The following is a 16,420-nucleotide window of genomic DNA, read 5'->3' as shown; positions in this document are numbered from 1 at the left end:
CCATAGGTGAGGATTGAAACACAGATTGACAGGTGAACAGAGTTCTGCCTTCTAGTTTCACTCAAATTCTAGAGTGATTGTTTATGCCAGTCTTGGGGCGTTTCTAATCAAAATCTAGAGTGAATAGGTGCGCTGTGAACACAAGTGCGCTCGGAACAGGCTAACAACAGGAAGTATTAGAGATGATGTAAAGCGCACAGCATTGTGGGTGGTCAGTAGAACAGGCAACAACAGAAAACAGGGCATTAAAACCACCAAAAGCATGGCAACTTGTTGCTGCTTTATTGTTGAATGCTGTGACAGAACAAACGGAGAAGGCAGAAGTTTCTGAGCATTCTGTGAACCCACAGATGAGAGCATCTTCTTCTGGTTTCTGTCTTGAAAAGTCTCGACCCGAGTAACGGAGCTCATGCAACTGCACCAGAGGCTGTTTGGTGCAGATCAGAAGTTGCGTTCTGAAAGTAAACCGAGCCAAATCAAGGTGATAAATTTATCAGCTATCCTCCACCCTTTGAGACCAAGTCCAGGTCTAAACCTGTGTGAAAGCACCCTAAATGACAACCTAGCAAGGGTGGCTCTGGGAACAGCAATGACAGTCCAACTTCACCAAACTAAAGCCTGAAAATGTGCAGTGCTTGACTAAATGTTAATTAATTTAAAATAATGCAACAGCTAAACCAATAGAAACCTTTAATACCAGACTTAACGACACACAAACCCTGTCTCACACATTCTCATCGACTGTAAAGCACGCCCCACTCCCCAAACTAAATCCAAGTCATAATTTACCTTTCCCAGTCCCGGGGTGTCTTTAACCTTATTGGCTGCTCGAAGTAGGCAGGGTGGAGCTGGAGGTGGAGCCATCAACAGGGCAGAGCTGAAGTTGGTTGGGAACAGAGGAGGGTCACATGATGGAGATGATGAGGTCACTGGAGCCGTGACCACAGCAGTCTTGTGCTTTTTCTTCTTGGATGCCAAGTTCAATTTTTGTGCAGCTCTAGCAGAGAAAAGCAGTGACAGACATAAGACTGGGATAATGCTTGATCTTTTCTTTCCATTAAAAACTAAATAAACACTTAATATCAGCTGATCTATGTAGAAATGGAAAGATTGATACATGTGTACTACATGAGCACACACATAATCACATCCTTTTAGTGCACCACTGTGCAACCATGGCAAATCACTAATTGCAAATACGCACACACACACGCACGCACACATCAGATACACGTTCAAACAGCTTTTACATCAGTATCAACATCTGGATTGGGAGTGGTTCATTTCCTTTCCTGAAACTCAATTCCCAGAGGGCTTGAGCTTAAAAGGAGACACCAAAGAGGACATTTATACACACTGGCTGCATCATTCTCCTGTTTGCACTCCCAGCTCAGTTTTTCCTTCACGTTTGTTACTTCTACTCAAGCCATCCATCAAATCTATTTTATTTCATTTCAATCGTATGATCACAGTATAATGATGTGATAACAGATTTTAGACTTCAACAAAATAACTAAGAACAAAACAAGTGAACCACTGTATGAAGCCTATACAAAGGGGAAAAAACAAAAGACCCTTTTCTATATCTACTTAGCATGCAGCAGTGATATTATCCAAATGATCTAATCAAAGACTTTTAACACGGCCCCGGCAAGGACTCTTGTTCTACTCAGCTTTAATCGATCCTCATATATTTTTAAGATCATAAAGAGAGAGAGAGAGAGAGCGAGAGAGCGAGAGAGAGAGAGACAGAGAGTGTGTGTGTGTGTGTGTGTGAGAAAGTCCTTACACCCGTCACACTCTCAGTCCAAGAGCTATATTCTCACTCCATTGGCTTTCAATTAACTACGGCAGGTTACAGAAATGAAAGCGATTGGGAGAATCAGTGAAAGGGGGAGTGAAGGAGTAAGAGAGGAATGGGGGTGGGGGGGGAGAGAGGTGGACTCAACGACCCTTTCAACTAAGAAGCATATTTCTCCCAGGAGGTGTGTCTGTGTGAAAGTGTGTGTGTACGTGTGGACACTGCATGAAAAACTCTCAGATCAAACAATGTAACTGTTTTTGCCGTGTAATAGTTAGTAGTAATATTACATTAGTTATAACAAAGTTATTATATATATTAAATTGATATTATATTAGTAATATTACAACAAATGTAAGTGACCACACTTGGGGATCCTAGAGAAGCTATGGATGTATATACTGCTAATGATGGCATTCATATAAAGTAAGAATTTGTCCAAAAAAATAGGAATTTATGGTAAAATTTGTGAACACACTGGGGTGGTGTTTAGTGCTGCAGGGTGAGAAATGGCATCAATGCATCCATGTGTGGTTTCTCTGGAAAAGGGTTAGTTATTTAATAGCATGTAATTCTCCTTTTTCCACTGCTCACAGCTGAGTAAGATTTCTCTACGACAATGCCTGAACGTTCATTAAGATGATGCCTTCTCGACAACGTCATTGTTTTATATTGTACATCCATGAGCTCAATCACACCAACTAAGCATATAATTATGCATGTACAGGTTCTATTATTTTTTCCTTATTTTGTTCTCCTACCGCGCATGGTTTAATCTGCGTCACAGAAGCAGCATGATACACTACACACATGAACTCACACACCTGACCTGTAACGGTTAATGACAAGTGGCCTGGGATTTAGCTAAGTGTCTCTCCTCCAATCTAACCCCTCCAGTGAAGGGCACTTGTTTTCCATCCATCAGTCTCATCCTTTCACCCTATTCTCCATTACCTTCATTCCTCCACTGCTCTCTACCTCTCATCTCCCTCCAGTTATCTCAATCCCTGTCACTCTGCACCAATCTTGTTTTGTCTTTCCTTTATCCCAGTCTTCTCTCCCATTACTGACACAGCATCCCTCATCCTTTGCTGTCCCCTCTCCCTGCCCTCCACACATCCATTCAGCCTTCCTTACATTCAGCCTTCCTTACATGCATCGATTCTTTCGTGCTCGTATTCCCCTCTATCCTGTCACAGATCCATCCCTTGTTAAAACGCAGCACGGGTCACAAATAGACCTGCTGGTAATGGGCTGCTGCTTTGTTTTCTTCTTCCTTTCACACAATCACAAACACCTTTACTTGAAACACACACAGAGAGTTGATTTATGTCTGGTGTCCTTGGGCTGTGTTGTTGGTTCAGCAGCTAATTACATTCTATTTAGCAGCTCGTCAGCAGAGGGAGATACAGACAGAGACAGAGTGAAGGACGTATAGGGTGCTATTACAGCGATCTAAAGTGCAGCTTTGCGCTGTTCTTTGCCTTCAGCGCCTGTTTGCTCAAATTAGCTTTTAGCTCACTGTGTTGTTGGTGGCGTGTTCCTAAAAATCAGGCAAGGTCACAGCAAAGTCCATCTGCAGGACCCCTGGCGCACTATGCCCTGTAGGGAAGTGGTTCCCAAACTTCATCAGTTTTTTTTTAAAAAAAAACCTTGCGACCCAATTCCAAATAGGCCTCGTATATAAACTGTGAGAAGCAGATGTGTGTATAAATTAACATTCCTGACTATTTTCATCATCTTATCTTAAATAGGTAAAGCAGCAATTGTGTTTCATGGATGTGTTATTGAAAACATGGACACATGTTAGACACTTTACAAATCACACCGAAATAAAAGCTTTTAGGCAGAGTTAACAAGCTATATCATTATTTTTATTTTCTGTCATCAGTAAAACATAGCCTACATTTTAATTAATTTTAAATCAGGCAAAAATCAGTGCATTTTAGGCCATTAAATTAGCCATAAACACATTTTTAGGAACTAAATATACGATTATGCTGTGGACAGAAATAAAGAAAGATGAGCCAATGACCTAAATATATTAGTCTTCCACTTTTAACTTGTTATTCAAAGCATAATTAAGACTTTATCTCGTAATTATGACCTTTACTAATGACTGACAGGTGTATCAATATGAATTTATATCTAATAGTTGTGGATTTGTATCAAATATGACTGATTTTAAGACTTTCATTTCTCTCTGAGAATTATAAACTTTATGATATAATACAATCACTTTTAATCGTAAATATGACTCTTCCCAAAATAACTTGTATATCTTTAGTGTCACACAATATTTTAATGTCAGCATCAGTGAACTTTTTTTGTTACATCATAGATTTGTAAAATATTTACTGGAAGCATCTCTGGTGGCGTGTGCAGTGGTTGTTGTTATTATTCATATTATTATTGTATGGGGACAACATTAGTGCAGCCCTGCACATCATTGTTGTCCTGTTAAAGTCTTTTAATACCAAGACTTAAAAACAATGTGAAATTAGTGATGACTCAAGTCAATCAGCTTTATTATGCATTATAACAATCTGTGGTTTAAACATATCATATAATAACTGAGACAATGAGAAACATCTCCTCCTAGAAATTAAAAATATGGAGAAAAAAACTCAAGGCTTACAGAACATTAAAGAATCATTTAATCTACATTTCAATAAATAAGTGCATCCCATGGTCCCATGTTGACTCTGAGCTTTATTCTGTCTGTTGTCTGTGGAAGTGATGAGGTCTAGACCAGATGATGGAAACTGGAGGGTCAGCTCATGGTTTTAATGTCCAATGGAGGGGCGTGTCCACTCTGCTTGGACTTAAAGAAGAAGAAATGAAAGAAGAGTTAGATATTGTCATTTCATTGGATGTTCATCAAAAAGAAAACTTAAAGTGATGGAGATAAATACACACACACACACACACACACACACGAAGTTTGAACAAACACACAAATACTCTGTCCTAAACTGTCTCACACATTAAAAGCATCTATTTACACTTATATTAATGTACACAAAGACTAGCTACACAAAAGCAGAACGACATTTATTGATCCAGAAATTAACTGAATCTTACCTTTATGGGCTTAGTTTCCTCCTTTGTTTTCAAGTCCCTTTGAACCTCCATCCATGGTGGTTTTATCATCCAAAAGAGTCTTCATTTTTAATTAAATCCGTCGCTATTTGGTCTTTTTTAATCGCTCTCTCTCTTCTCTTTTCCTCGTGCCAATTTCATCAAAACAAAGCGGCATCTTTAATGTTTCCATCACATGAGTAAAATTACCGCAATTCACCAACACTGGCTATAAAAAGCAACTTCTTAGCTTTCATAAACTAATGGAATTTTTTTGATTGAGCAAATATGAGCGGAGTTACGATCATCTGAATTACTATGTTGTGTTCAGGGGCCCTGGGAAACCCAGTTTGTTTGTATAATCCAGCCGTGAAAAGAGGACGTTGCTATTAACCCTCTGATGTACGTGGTTGAGTCTGTGGCTGTGTTCTAAATTGCATACTAACGTACCACTCATACGTCAAAATGACTATGTAGTGCATTTACATTAAAAAGTATGGAAAGCTTCAGTACGCGAGAAACACCCGGATGTATACTATATCGGGACATTTTCGAAGTATGCACAGTATGCACACTAGTCAATCTCAACCGCCTCATGATGCATCGCGAGCAGATTGTAAAATCCTCCCCTTTTCAAAATAAAAGCATTTCTCCTTGTTTTCCATTAACTTTTATAAATTGAGCTCTTGATTTTCAAATTAATCGGAAGTTTTGTCAACAGCAGGTCTTCGAAAATGTCTAAAATGTCGCCATGAAATGTGTTTCCATGAGTTTTATGGATTTAATGATCAAATGTTGATAATATACTTGGTCACTTTCTCACTTAAAATGTTTTCAGAACTTTCAATGGTGGCGAGATATTTACCCTCAGCGTGCTTCAGATTTTTGTGGTTGTTGGTTTCATATGTATCTTGAGAAACTTGGAAATATACTTCAGTGGGAACGGTCATCATCCTAATCCCCTTAATGATACTTATTGTATATAGTAGACAGTATATACTCATTGAGTTTGTAGTGTGTAGTACGGAGTATGCCATTTTGAACACAGCCTGTGTGTATGTTTGGGAAGTGCTGAAGATGCTGTCACCGCTCTGTGGAGCAGGCAGAAGTGCATAGAATCAAATGCCTCTCATTCATTAATGATTTTTCCTTTTCGACTTCCATAAAAATTGCAATTGAATTGACCTAAGTGAGTCAGGTGCGAAGCTTGGCACCAAATGGTCTACGGGCCAGTACGTCTGTGGCACAGTGGTTCCTAGACGGCTAAATGAGCTCTTATTGAGGCACATTTTGCCTCTTCATTCAAGCAGGTTTAACTTACTGAACACAGTCCAGAATAATGAGGGAGTTTGACCCAGCTGAACAAAGTTATAGCAAAGGTACCGCTCCACTCTTTCAAGGAGAATACTACATCTAACCACACCTTGAATAACTTTCAGTGGAAACAGAAAGTACACAACAATAGCTTCACTAGCAATACCTATCAATGTGCAGCCAACAACTAAACCTCCTTTGGCATACAATTAGGATCCACCATAAAAGCTGCACTGAGAGAGGATACAAGCCATAGCCATAAATTATTAATAGACTATGTTCAACATGGATTCATGATCATCTTATCATGTTTTGTCATGGTTGTTTGTCTTGTATGTACCTTGACGTGTAAGCTCCTCAATATTTTACCCTGATCTGCGTGGATCAGCCCAAATCTGCTGGTTTACTTTCTCAGTGTCATTTTTCATGCTGCCTTAAAATATCAGACATGATTTCCAACCTTGAGCCTAAATGTCAATTAATGACAGGAAAAAAGGTATTTCTCCTCAGAAATAAAGAATGTGAAAGAACAGACATGTCCAACTTTAAATCTCATGTGACAGCAACAAATATCTCTTGGGAAAACTAGCAGCCTACTTTCTGCTTATTGCAGTTTTGTATTAGCTTTGCACCACTTTATTGTATTGAAAAGCTGTAGCATTCAGTCCTATCGTGCATTATAAGATGTGGATTAAAGGTTACAGCCTTGATGTAAACAGTGGTTATATAAAGGTTCTATGCTGTACAGTGGAAAATGTTTTTTCCTTATGCTTAAATGGTTTTTCTCCAGGTACACCAATGTCATTCCACAGTAAAAAAAAAAAAAGAAACAACAAAAAAAATGGATGTAATCATGGGTAATCAGTTTATCTAAATTGGCTGAAGGATTAAACAAGTAAGGATGATTGACTGGTTCCAGCTCAGGGTGTTAGCTATGAACCACGTTAACGTGAGTATTAACAATCACAAAATTAACTCTAATACCATAATTCATTAAGGGACCTGGAGTTTTCCCAACGCTTGTAAATGTCATTGAAATCCGTGAAAATTATAAAGTACACTTTTAATTTGAAACGCCTTCATTGATAAACAATGTACAGGTTGATTTGATCAGATCATTGATCAGATTATTGCAGTGTGACTGAGGATCGGCGCATTCTTCTGTCCAAGTCACAGTTAAAATCTCTCTCCTTGATCATCATCATCATAATCATCATCATCACCATCATCATCGCTGTAAAGCGTGACCGAGTTAGATCCTTTATGGAAAGCTGGCTCTACTATTGGTACCACTACACTGTGTAATTTAAATAACACGTACAGTAATTGTCACATTTCTTCATATAAGGCTCAGGATTAGAAATGAAATATATAGTAACTGATCATATCATTTGATTGAATACTATAAAATAAAAATACATCAATTTCAGCCAGAAAATAATACAAAACCCTTCTTCTCCATCCAATTTCCTCCCCTGACACACACATACACACAAATCCCTCAATATCCCATTCTTGGAGCATGCAGTAAAAACATTCCAGCACTGGTAGAAAGTCCCTTCCCCCAGAAGAGCATTTACACTCCACAGCTTGTCTCTATCCCTTGGTCCAGCATCCCTAGAGGCCCACTGCAGCACAGAGATGTACGACAACGGTGCAAGTGCAACACATTCACAAGCAGAATGGTATTAATGAAAGAAATGACTCACATGCACATTAGCATAGGTAAGGGAAAGGTCAGTGTGAAAACTGAGAAAATGAGGAGAGACGTAAAAGTACAATAAGGTGAGAGGAAAGCAGTGGGAGAATGAGTGAAAAAGCAGTTGCATAAAAACATGAGAGGGTTTCAGAGGTAGAGAGTGGGAGAGAGAATGGCTAAAGGAGAAAAACGGAATCAGATAATAGGAGGTATAATGTCGACACGGGCATTTGTTTTTGTGTATCTGTGTGTGTGTTTCTGAATGCAGTTAATGTCTAAGTGTATGAACTAAAACATGCCTTGGATTACCAACACTTCACAGCTGCACCCACTGACCATAATCCACCAAATCAAAGATTAAATTGTTTTTTGGTGAAACTATGTTATTCTTGTGACAGGAAAACATGGGTGATGTGTGCATCACTACACTAAAGAGTCACATTACCATCTACAGAGGCTACGGGAGGAGTAAAAAGTGACTAAACACATTTCTTTGAAGGGATGGGGGGTGGGGATTCTACATGTCTTCATTAAATCTTAAGGTCTGTCTTCAGAAATAATTGAACTTTTCAGTGGGCCAGTTTTATGTCAGGCTTTTGGGACCTTGTTTTGATTTATCTTGGTTTTTTTATATATATATTGTGAGGCTCTAGTTTGAGGCAGACACTGACTTTCAATTCAGGTTCAGTTTCAGTTCATTATGGTTGCAGTGTGTTCTTTTGTTTCAGGAGTCGGGTGTTAAGTCTGTTATTGTATTTCGGTTAAGATCAGTACCTTCACATATATGGTCTATTTTGGCTACTGTGTATTTCAATCTTGTGGGGAATATTGAGTAATTAGTTGTTTTGGAATGCATGGTAATGTTAATTTATTATCCGATAAAGATCAAAATTGCCAAGGGCCATAGAAGTCTAAAATGATCCTTTGGAGAAAAATAATAAGCTGTGTTTGGCCTCTGAATGTTTGTCAGTTTGTCTTCCTCCTTGGCTTTTTTTATTCCCTCCCAGTCCATCTTCCGTTTATCATTTATTGTTTTGCTGCAGTTTATTTAATCAGGCTTCATGTTTAGTTAGTTATTGGTCATCCAGTTGTTTGTGTTCTGCTTTTGTAAAGACATTACTAAAACTGGAACTCTTCACCTGATATTCTTCTTTTCTCTGTTTTATTCCTGCACTTGGGTCCAAGGCAGTCTGCTCAGTGATATGGACACATTTAGAAACACATGTTCACGCACAGCGACACATGCACCATTACACACACATTTTAGTCATTAACAGGGTTTTGCTCATAAATGAACAAAAAACATCTGGCCAATACCTGGAATTTTAACCATATGTTTGTGAAGTACTGATACTTAATGATTGCAGATGAGATCACCAGAGGGGTATTCCATAAAGGAGGGTTAACAAACTCTGCGTCTATCCATAAACTCTGGGTCAACATACCCCGCGATGGGAAACTCTGGGTATCGGATTCCATTACAGCTGGTATGAAGAAGTGGGTCAATCAACCCTGAGTATGTAAACCTTGGGTTACTTTTGTGTACGCGCGCGATTAAAAGCCATCATCAATGGATCAGCGATTACTCGAGCTGCCATGGCAACCACCCGGAAGAGAGTGATTTATTCACCCTGATAGGTGAAATAAGCCGGCATTTGAGGAATATGAGCCTGTTCTAAAGGTGCGTTCACACTGAACGCCACTTCAGTGACTATAGTGGCTTAAATCATCCGTGATTAGTATTATTATATTAAAAATAAGGAGTATTGTGAGTCCTATTGTCCCATCTCTATTTTAAACGTAGACTATAAGCTATTCACCTCTATAATCTCTAAACGAATCGAGCCCTTTCTTCCAGAACTGATTGATGAAGACCAGACAGGATTTATAAAAGGTCGGCAAACACAAGACAACATACGACGCACATTACATAATAAGTGAGATCAAAAATCGAAACATGCCAACAGCTTTAGTAAGTCTCGATGCCGAAAAGGCATTTGACAGGGTTTCATGGACCTTTCTCTTTGCTACTCTGAAAAGATTGGGCTTTAATGATGCTATCATTAAGTGTATCCAGGCCTTATACCACAGGCCAACGGCAAGAATAAAAATAAATGGTGACTTAACAGATAGATTTGAACTTTCCAGAGGTACAAGGCAGGGTTGCGGCCTTAGCCCCGCCCTCTTTGCACTGTTTATTGAACCATTGGCCCAGCATATACGGCAAAGTACTGACATTAAAGGAGTCACAATTTCCAAGGAGGAGCATCGAATAGGACTTTTTGCCGATGATATAATATTATACCTCCAGAACCCTAATTCTACTTTCCCCCAATTAATGAAAATCCTAAAACACTTTGGAGGAAAATCTGGGTATAAACTAAATATATCAAAGACTCAAGTTCTCTGTCTTAACAATCACCCCTTAGACTCAATCAGACAGAAATACAAATTGAAATGGGACTCAGACAAGGTAAAATATCTGGGTGTTTACTTGACAAGAGAAATAAGTTCACTGTATGAAGTAAATTATTCAAAGATTAATGACATAATCCAAAAAGATTTGGCAAAATGGTCTGCCCTAGTTATGGAGCTCAGTTCTAGAATAGAGGCCATAAAAATGAAGGTATTACCTCGATTACTTTATCTGTTCATGTCTCTACCAATACAAATACCAGACTCACAATTCGTCAAATGAAACAAATTAGTTAGCAGATTCATTTTGAAAGGCGCCAAACCCAGAGTAAGATTAAAAACATTACAGCTGGACAAAAAAAGAGGGGGGCTTACTCTTCCTAATTTTAAAGAATATTTTCGAGGTGCCCAGTTGAGAAACATTGTTCAATGGTGTTCACCAGAATATGATTCCAAATGGAAACGTATTGAGCTGAACTATTCAATATGTCACCTGCAAACCAGATTGGGGGATAAAACTAGTAAACCGTGTGATCAAGGTAATCTAATTTGATCTTGATAAAACAGACTTTAGATATTTCCAATTGAGACATTTTTTTAATACAGAAATTATAAATCAGATCTCACAGGAGGGAAGTGATATAATAGATATCATGATTGGAGCATATAGATGTTTACCCTCTGAAATTGTTTCTAAACTGTGTAAATGCCTGCAAAATGCACCCCAGAATAATTAGTGGTATGTTAGACAAAAATGGGAAAAGGAGTTAAAAATTGAATTGTCAGAGGAGGATTGGCATTCTGCATGTCTATTACAGCACACTTCAACCAGTTCGAGACAATGGAGAGAATTTGGATGGAAAAACTTGACGAGATTCTTCCTCACTCCACACATTAAAAGTAAACGATTGAAAATTCCTCAACAGTGCTGGAGACTTTGTGGCAGTTTGAGTGCCAATCATTCCCATTTATTTTGGAATTGTGTAAAAATTCAACCTTTTTGGCCAAAAATTGTACTCAAAATGGAAAAGGTTTTTGCATATAAAATACCGGCGGAATCACATATCATGTATCTCGGCATGTTGTCGGAGAGTGCTGTCCAAAAGGAGGACTTATTTGTTTAAAATAATGCTGATGGCTAGCAAGAAAGCTATAACAAGAACCTGGTTAAAAAGTGACCCTCCGACACTGAATCAATGGAGAGACATTGTGGAGGAAATTTATGTGATGGAAAAAATGACCTTTCATCTGAGATTGAAAGTTAGTAAATTTAAAAAATGTTGGCTCAAGTGGACTCATTATAAAGCTAATTTCAAGTTGTACTTTTATTTTGTAGTACCCCACAGACTGTATTTATTTATTTACTTTTTTTTTTTTTTTTTTTTGTCTTTGTTTTGATCTATGTTGAATTTCGAAAAATCATAAAATAAAAAGTAAAAAAAAAAAAAAGATACTGTGACACTCTGTCTGGAGTCACCATGAATAATTCACTCATTCATTTACAGCCTACAATGTTTTTCATCAATAATTGACTCACTTTATCAATGTCATATTCATATTGTGCCACTCAGCATTTCTTCAGATTTGATTACATAGCTCATCAATAAGCAATGACTGATAACTAATGTATTTTTCATGCAAAGTAAACATGCTTCTATATTGCATATTAGCATTCATTTTTTATTATTTTGTCTTCCAAAGTGTGAAAAAGAGTGCATAAATCTGCTCTAGTGTACATATTTCAGGAATACATAACAAAAAAAGTTAGAGTTAAGTTTATTTTGGAGCTTTGACAGAGGATGACACAAACTATTTGATTAAAGGTGCAGTCTGCAACTCTTATAAAAGTAACTTTTTGTCATATTTGCTAAAGCTGTCACTATGTAAGGAAAGCTTTACATCAAACTAGAAGTTTGTGTGAAAAAAAACAGGCTCATTGAGTCCCCACTGCTGCTCCTGCAGCCTTTGGCAGATTGCCAGAATACACCGCGACCGAGCAAAAAGAACCAATCAGAGCCAGGATTGTGTTTGATGGACTGTCTGACAGCTGTTGCTCACAGGCCCCGCCCCTTTACCGGGCTGCTGTGCCATCTTTTTTTGCAGTGTATGTTCTGGAAGAGTAGAAGATGGAATTAGAGACTTTTCTGCTTGAAAGGTAATTACTGCTGCTTGATTTACATTATGTTTGATTTGTAATTGTTACACTAGAACTCTGTAGTGCATGTGTTGTTTGTGTGCGTGTAGCAACCTCTGTATGGGCTGCTGTAAGTGACACTGTGTTTTTGCTGCCGCTGCTGTTGAGGTGTGTGCACATTGAGAGAGAGAAGCACTGCAGTAATATGCTTTTAACAGAGCATGTTATATTACTGTGATGTTGGTGTCGGACTAACGATAGCTTGTTAGCTCCTCTGAGGGAGGGGCAAGAGGGATCTGAGAGTTGTGGACTCCACCTTTAATGTCACAGCTATAAACTATTTGTCAGATTGTTACTTTTTTATTAAGCTAGTTCTTATTTCTCTATGTAATATTGACTGAAAATATGTGTAATGAAGATATATTTAAACAGGGGTGGACAAAAAACAGGGGTGCACATAAGTGGTGTGGTTTGAGTAATTTGGGAGTGCACCACTTATGTTGTACGTTAGTGACGTAACGGTTAAGCAATCTTGTAATCGGTCGACTCCAACCTGGGCCATCACTGTGGGATGTTAAAGCTGCAATATGTAATTTTTTTTGGTGTTATTTGGTCAAAAATTCATAATCATCTTTGAGCATATTGTAATCCAAAGTGATCTGAGTGGACAGTGAATCTCTGCTCCTTCTCCTGGACCTGTAAATGACCTTCAGAAATACAGGAGCGTGACGCTGGACTTCAGCCAATCAGAGATCTTTCTACCAACTGGGCGAGGCCATGAGCTGTTTTAAGTATGATTATAGGCTGCTCGAGCTGCTCGTCATAAGTCAGTGTGTGTTCACGATGTGAGAGAAGGGACAGTCCCATTGTTTTATATATTATTTTTTTTTTCTTTGCCTGCACATGCTGTCAAAGGTCAACACAACAAGAAGTGCAAACTTTTTAAGACAGCAATGCATGTTTTGTTATTGCAAATAAATAAATGAATTTATTTTATTGCATAATTGTGACCATCACCAGCCCTCCCTAAGGAAGGGTAAGAAACACTATTTTAGGGAGGATATAAGAGGGCAGTGTTACATGTAGGTGAGGGGGAAGGGAACAGCGACAACAACCACATCCCCAGCCACCTAGGGCACCAAGGGGACGCTGCAAGTAGCCCCACCGGACTCCAGGCGCACCGGCCGAGCCCCCTAGAGCGCCCCAGATCACCTTTTATCAATGTGATGAGCCTTAGTTATTACTAAAGTCAGTCCCCCCTCAAGGGCCCAGCCTGACCGCCATACCGGCATGCGCAGCCCCAAGGCGGCAGAGCCGCAGACCCCGGCCTCGCAGGGCACCGCCCAAGCAGGGGCCACCCCACGGCATGCAAGGGCGCGGCCCGCCCCCTTCCACAGCAGTGAGTAATACATGCTTTCATGTCTCTCAAACATCAGAAAACTATCCAATAACACAAGATAAAGTCCCTACATTTGTTACTAGTCCCTGCTCGATTCTACATATTGCATGTTGTTGTCATGTTGTACGTCGTTTTCGATACATTTATTTGCAAAATGAAATTGTAATTGTAATTCTACAGGATACCTGCTCAGCCAGCAGCAATGAAAGAAGGCTGTCAATTGTGTTAAATACACCAAAAAACAACTAGAGATAGAAATGGGTAAAAGAATTCAGCTGCAGACAATTTATAGATACATAGCTTTGTCTAATGCATATATTAGTGTATTTCACACACGCAAACAGTTGACATAATCACTGAACAAGACAACCTGAATGGTCTACAAGCTTTAATATAAACCAGAAAAGATTTAACCCATGTATGTCCTGATAGTGTGTCCCTCTTTTCCTCTATGTAAAATGGATTAACTTATTTTTTTTTAAGAAAGAAAAGGAATATATGCAGTAACAATAATTCGTCAAAAACAAGGTGTTGTTCTCACCTGAAATGTATTTACGATATGTTCTTTCAATGGTGTATTCATGAGCAGGTGTCTCACCTGGCAAAGAAAGAGGCGGCTGCAGAGGTGGTAGTCGGTGCCGTTACAGCTGGAGAGTGAGAGGGAGAGTTTGTGTGCGCTGTTGAGCTGGTGTGAGAAGGAGAGTGAGTGTTACATCGGTTTAATGTCGCTTCAGTCGACCCTTCTCTTGAGGCTTCTGAAACCATCTGGGAGATCTGGTGGGAAGCAAAGAGAGACAGAAATGGTTCACTGGGAGTGAAAAAAAGACACAGTGGGAACTGAATGGTACAAAAAACATGAGTATTTATTTTTCTCCCAAATATGTGTGATCAAGCTAACTGCATTGATCAAATGTAGCCTTATAAGACAATCTAACCCCCCACAAATCAAGCTCATTCTGGTTGAAGAATAATTGAAGTACTTTTAAGAATGATTTGAACATCTTTTCTTTATTATTGGTATTCCTTTTTAAAAACACGATGGTGAGCAAAATAATACAATTAATTTAGTTTTGGATTTTCAAGAAGAGAAAAAACAGATTAACCTTCAAATAATCTGATTGTTGTGTGGGTGAATAAAAAATAAACAAACACATCCTCTCAATGGTTTTTTTCAAAAGAAAATTTCTTGTATTATGACTTCTCTCTATTACCTTAAATTATTCTCTGTCATGTTCCATTGCTTATTAATAAGATACAATTGCTGATTAACTAAATATTAGGATAAAAAATAATATGGCCTATATTGACTCTGGTTATGCTAATCATGAACATTTTCCCCTTTAATTATAAAAAAAAAACCATGCATTGTACCATTCCTTTTGGTCGACGCATTATTATAGAGGGGCTTTCTTTGAGTGTATCCATGTTATGCATAATAATTTCTGACTGTGCGAAGCAATAAACATGCATACACAGCAAGTATCAATCTTCAGTTTCACACATGATCAAACATGGGAGACAAGTGTGAGGAAAGATTTGTTGCAATGCAGAAAGGTGTGAACACACCTCTGCATTGCAAAAAAAGGCAATAAAACATTCATCAGATTTATTTCCAAGTATACTAAGAAGCATTTAGTGCTGTGGTACAAGGGAATACTTATAAGATCAAAAGAAAAAATTGAAATGGCACTTAGCTCATGACTTAGCGATAGCCATAAATGTACATCTTTGTGCCTGGCATTGTAAACTCAGTATTTGTCGGCAGAGATGCAAAACTGGACTTGAATTTTCCCACGAAGCAATGTAGCCTCTGAGTGAATGAGTTAGAGCTTGGTTTAACAATTTTACGTGTCTGAACATGTTTGAGAACATGTCAGTGTTCACACACAGGAGTAAAAAAAGCTTTTGTGGAATACATTTAACTGTGTGTTATGTAAGCTTTCTAATGTAACATAGTTATTAATGAACTATATTGATTATTGACTATATTTAAATGTGCTGTTATCCTTAGCCACCATAGCTCTAAAAAGACACATGCTTTGATAAAGAAGTGATAGCTTTTGTAAGATTCCCTCTGTCTCTAGTGTGAGTAGTGATACGCTCTGGTTTAGCACATATTTGCACTTCTCTGCACCTGTGCATGTTTGTCTGTAAATCTGCACCATTGTGACTATATTTACTGCTGAGGGCTCTTGGCGTCCAGGCCTGCTGCACACTGCCATGATAAATTACCTGTTGGAAATGAGACGCCTCTATAGTTTATATACCTTACTCCACAGAGTATTTATTCCTATTATAAATGCTGTGACCTGGCTTGCTACCTCTGCATTATTAAAGTAGCCATGACCATATGGAATAAATATCCACTGCTCCAGGAATATCTGTGCATTTGTGCGAGTTACCCATAAATTCTGTGAATGGAAGGAGGAAAATGACCTGCTCAGGGTCGAAACATGGCCACACTGCCTATTATGCTGACTGTGACTAGAGTAAAACTGCCTCTGTGTGCTGTATTGCAGCGTATTGTTGTGCATACAAAGTTAAGAGTCTACATTGGTGCAATGAGTCCGCGGACAA

The 16,420-nt window shown here is 38.6% G+C and overlaps 1 protein-coding gene across 2 annotated transcripts in view; it reads right to left on the bottom strand.

The window, feature by feature from the left end:
- kif26ba (kinesin family member 26Ba) overlaps window positions 1-16,420 on the bottom strand; it is a 111,136-nt gene that overhangs the window by 55,928 nt on the left and 38,788 nt on the right. For both annotated transcript variants that reach the window (XM_028434550.1, XM_028434557.1), the window contains 2 exons: window positions 14,442-14,617; window positions 790-997 (listed from right to left, as the gene is read on the bottom strand). In XM_028434550.1, the coding sequence (XP_028290351.1) occupies window positions 790-997; window positions 14,442-14,617 (384 nt within the window). The remainder of the gene's footprint in view (window positions 1-789; window positions 998-14,441; window positions 14,618-16,420) is intronic.

This window comes from Gouania willdenowi, chromosome 3 (assembly GCF_900634775.1).
Source record: "Gouania willdenowi chromosome 3, fGouWil2.1, whole genome shotgun sequence".
Classification (NCBI taxonomy): domain Eukaryota; kingdom Metazoa; phylum Chordata; class Actinopteri; order Blenniiformes; family Gobiesocidae; genus Gouania; species Gouania willdenowi.
The sequence above is the reverse complement of the archived record's forward strand: the minus strand, read 5'-3'. Positions and strand labels throughout refer to the sequence as shown.